Source organism: Xyrauchen texanus, chromosome 19, assembly GCF_025860055.1.
Source record: "Xyrauchen texanus isolate HMW12.3.18 chromosome 19, RBS_HiC_50CHRs, whole genome shotgun sequence".
NCBI classification, from domain to species: Eukaryota; Metazoa; Chordata; class Actinopteri; order Cypriniformes; family Catostomidae; genus Xyrauchen; species Xyrauchen texanus.
The window spans coordinates 33659013-33662899 of NC_068294.1; the positions used below are offsets into that span (position 1 = coordinate 33659013).

Here is a 3887-nt window from a genome sequence, read left to right on the forward strand (position 1 = left end):
CCGACACCAGTACGGCCTGTTACACCTGCAAAAGTTTAAAGATCATATGAAGACTGTTTTCCACTCCACCACTCATGTGTATATTCTAAACAAACAATGTTTGATTTAATCTTTACATGCTGTTATGATAACAAGCAAAAGTGATGGTGCGGCGTCAAAGGGGGAGTGGCTGAGAAGGTGAGGCCACGCTGCTTCACTGAGAGAATGACACGCTCTTGTTTTGAATTCCACCGCTCCAACTGTCCAAATATCCCAGGAAGCTGGTGTCTGGTTCTGGTTCGTCACATGGTTAGTAGGAAACGTACACCTGGGGCTGGGAGATAATGTCCACAGAAAATTTTAAATTTCACAAAGATCTAAACCTATAAGAAAACACTAGCATCACTATTACTATTGCTCATTTTGCTCATTCAGATACATACATGTGCCTTTCTCCCTGTTCCTCACACACTATCTAATGACATCAAAACACTTTTACTATAGACTATGAATTGTAAGTCCATACATTTGAATGTTTCATTACAAACCCAACTATATTAACAAGCTTTTTTTTGTGTATAATACAATTGTGCAGTAGCTCAAATGTTATAGTGTTGCACTTGCAAACCAAAGGACCAGGGTGGAAGTCCTGAAAAACATGACACATTTGTCAAATGTGTCATAGAAGAAACATAATATTATGTGGTTGCTTTAGCAATTGTGTTTTTCATCTCACATTTGCTTTTTATGGCACTATTGGTTGGTTAGGTTTCAGTTTAAGGTTTAGGGTAGGAAGGAAGGAAGGTTTTGTTGATTACAAACATGATAGATAATCTGTTTTAGAGAACATTTTAATCTCTTTTAGTGCTACTTATTGGATATTTCACCATAGCACTGCTGTGATGCATGTTAGCAAAAATGTCGACACAGTCTAATTATTTTCAGGAGATCAGGCTCCATATCTGTGGACAAGAATATCATACAGTATAGACTATCACAACTGCATCGCAATGCCCTGGCAACCACCCAATGCACCTTTGCATTGCAATGGTGAGAAAGAGTAAAAATGTAGTTCTCACATGCCATGCTCCAAGTTTTTATTCCCATGTATTTGTGTAGCTTGCCTCAGCTCTCTGATAAAGCACCTGCTTCACTGCATCAAAATACATCCTGATTCCTTAAGAGGTGTGCTGAATAAGTGTCTAAATGACCTTGAAAAAGCCTTGCCTTGTAATTAGATGGAAGCTTATCACCTCAGCCGGTCTCCCCCTCCCCATGTGACCAAGCACAGTCATTGATCTGTGGGCTGCTCCTCCATTGACCTAAACAACAATCCCTCTCAGTGCTTTTCCCTGGGGAGAAATGGAGGAGCCACTTCAGGAAAGGAGAGGGTTGTTCCAATGAGAGATCTTGATTCTAACCAGCATAGAAACAGCACTGCCGCATGTGATCCAGGGAGCGGGTGGCACTCAGTAAATGGTGCTTGGAGGTCACCCTGGGCAAGCAGCTGACTCTTGGATATGGAGCGACACCCCTGGAATGTTGGGCCATTCATGTGGAACTAACCTTCTACTTGTGGCAGTTGTCCTTGAGTAATGACAGTGTGTTGAGCTTGGGTTGCTGACAGATGCCTTTTTCTTGTGCTGTAAGATCATGCCGGCTGACCTTTGGCATGCCTCAGCCAGGGCGGATTACTAAATGAACAAAAAGCCACCAAAAAAACACAAGCACTTACTTAAACCTCTATTTGATGCTTTCTGAACTGAGAGAATTTGACAGTTGTGATTTGGTGCCGCCATAAAAAATGCCAGTGCAGTTACTGCGCAACACTCAATCACTCATCTGGAATGGAGCTCAGAGGTTAACAGAGTTTCAAACAATCCAGATTTCCTGTCAATACCTTCACAGGTGTCATTTAGCTCTGGACTTCCGTTTGAAATGATTTCTTAATCAGACATTCTTGGAGGTATTTATCCAGAAAGCATTAAAACATTAGTGAATAATCATGTCCAGATAAAAGCTTAGAAATTGAGCAGAATCTTGGAATCATGTCATGTGCTCTACTTTGCTGTAATGTATGCAGCGTTAGATGCAGATAGATAACTTAAGATAATTAATGCAAACATTCCAAGACACAGAGGATGCATGGTGTGGAGGGCAGCAGAAAACTAGAGAACTTCACAGCCTTGAATATTACAGGACTTGGCCAAATCAATGCTGTCCTTGGATCCCCTCAGAAGAACAATAAACAAACAATGATGCCATGTCAGTCACCCCAGTATTAATTCAAATAACAAAAAAGTGTAAGAGAATGGAAAGGGAGAGTTACACGGTTCAGTCTGTTAGGAAAAGACAAAATGGATAATTTGAGTTATCCAAACTCTGTTCTAAAACCTTACTCTTGGTGCAAAGGCTTTTCCAAAAGGTAGATACCTTCTCTTGGTCAATTCCTAATTTACCAATGCAAATAAATCTTTAAAATCTATATCTAATATCAAATCTATGTAGATATTTGGCACACTACAAACTTCTTGAAAGATTTTGTAAACTCACTGTGTTGGTTATTCTTATTGGCACACATGCTTTGTAACCTTTCCCCTCTTTCAAAATCTATTTTATACTTGTTTTATAATTTCTAAGAAAGTGTAGTCATTTGATAAGAATTCAATCACAACAAAGATTAACTGTGTTTTTACAGTTCTTGAAAAGGGATTGGCCTAATTGTCTATCACAGTGACTACAGGTCAAATAACCTGCCTAAAGACGTCTGCTTCATGCTCTGTAAAAACAGACACGAAGTACACACAGAACTAATAACGGAACATGATATAAAGTTTAAGACAGCCTTCTGTTTTGCAGGCGTGATCTTGCCTAAACCTGGTGAACTTCCTCCTCTGCAGATGAATCAGAATTCACTTCCTTCTGTGAGGGAATGTGCTGTCATAGACCTGTCTCGGCCAGATTGAGTCGCACACTTCCTTCAGGAGGGAAACTCCTACTTCCTTGTATTCTGTCTCCTTAGCCTGGCTTTTTTATTAAACACACAAACCAGAACAACCATTTTGCATGCTTGTGCTAGCTTGTTTTTTACGGATTGTACAAGGTTGGGGATTTCTCAGGGTCATGTGATTTATAATCTTTGTATAAATACAAAAGTTCCCATCTCATAGCGCAGGTCATGGAGAGTTCTGCTGGACAAAGCTTTGTTTCAATGCGAGTATCTGAAATGTAGATCTGCTTTGTTTCAATGGGAGTATCTGCAGTGTAGGTCTGCAGTACAGTTTATGACTAATCCTTATCTGAAGCAATCAGATTTCTTCCAATTATTAGCATCAATATTTTGCCTCATCACACGTTCCTCTCTTTTCTTTTCTCATCCCATCTCATTCTTCCACTGTCCAGGCCCCCTAACCTCTCTGGCCAACATTGAAGGGAGAACACCAAGAGGTTTAAGGTCAGTGGATGTACATTAACAGATGAGCAAAGACACATTAATTACGTTGCGATGGCTGACATCCTCTGGGCAGGATGAAATGATTGTTGAATCCACAGCCCCTCCCCCACCCCCCAGAGCTTACCAGCAAAGTAAGCTGGTGTTCTGGTCCACCTCCAACAACAGCTGTTTCCGAGAGACAAACAAGAAAAAGAAAGACATTGACACTGCATAGAGACATATTTCCCAATCTAAAACGTTAAGAATAGCGACCCATTCCTAATTGTGGCAATATTCTCAATGAAGCCAAAAATCTGTGTTCCAATTAAGGAACAGGCGTATACTCTGGTTGGCATTACAACCAGAGGAGTCCCCAGCTAAGAATTTTTGGTTATTTTTCTAAAAAAACAGAACCTATGGGAATTGGTTCCCAAAAACCAACCAAATGGGAGTGATTCACTACCATTAGGGGAAC

At 40.4% G+C, this 3887-nt stretch overlaps 1 protein-coding gene across 1 annotated transcript in view; it reads left to right on the plus strand.

The window, feature by feature from the left end:
• Nucleotides 1–3647, plus strand: part of pde6a (phosphodiesterase 6A, cGMP-specific, rod, alpha) — a 17828-nt gene extending 14181 nt beyond the window's left edge. The window contains exon 19 of the mRNA XM_052149755.1: nucleotides 3507–3647. Coding sequence (XP_052005715.1) covers nucleotides 3507–3647 — 141 coding nt within the window. The remainder of the gene's footprint in view (nucleotides 1–3506) is intronic.
• The last annotated feature ends 240 nt before the right edge of the window (nucleotides 3648–3887 follow it).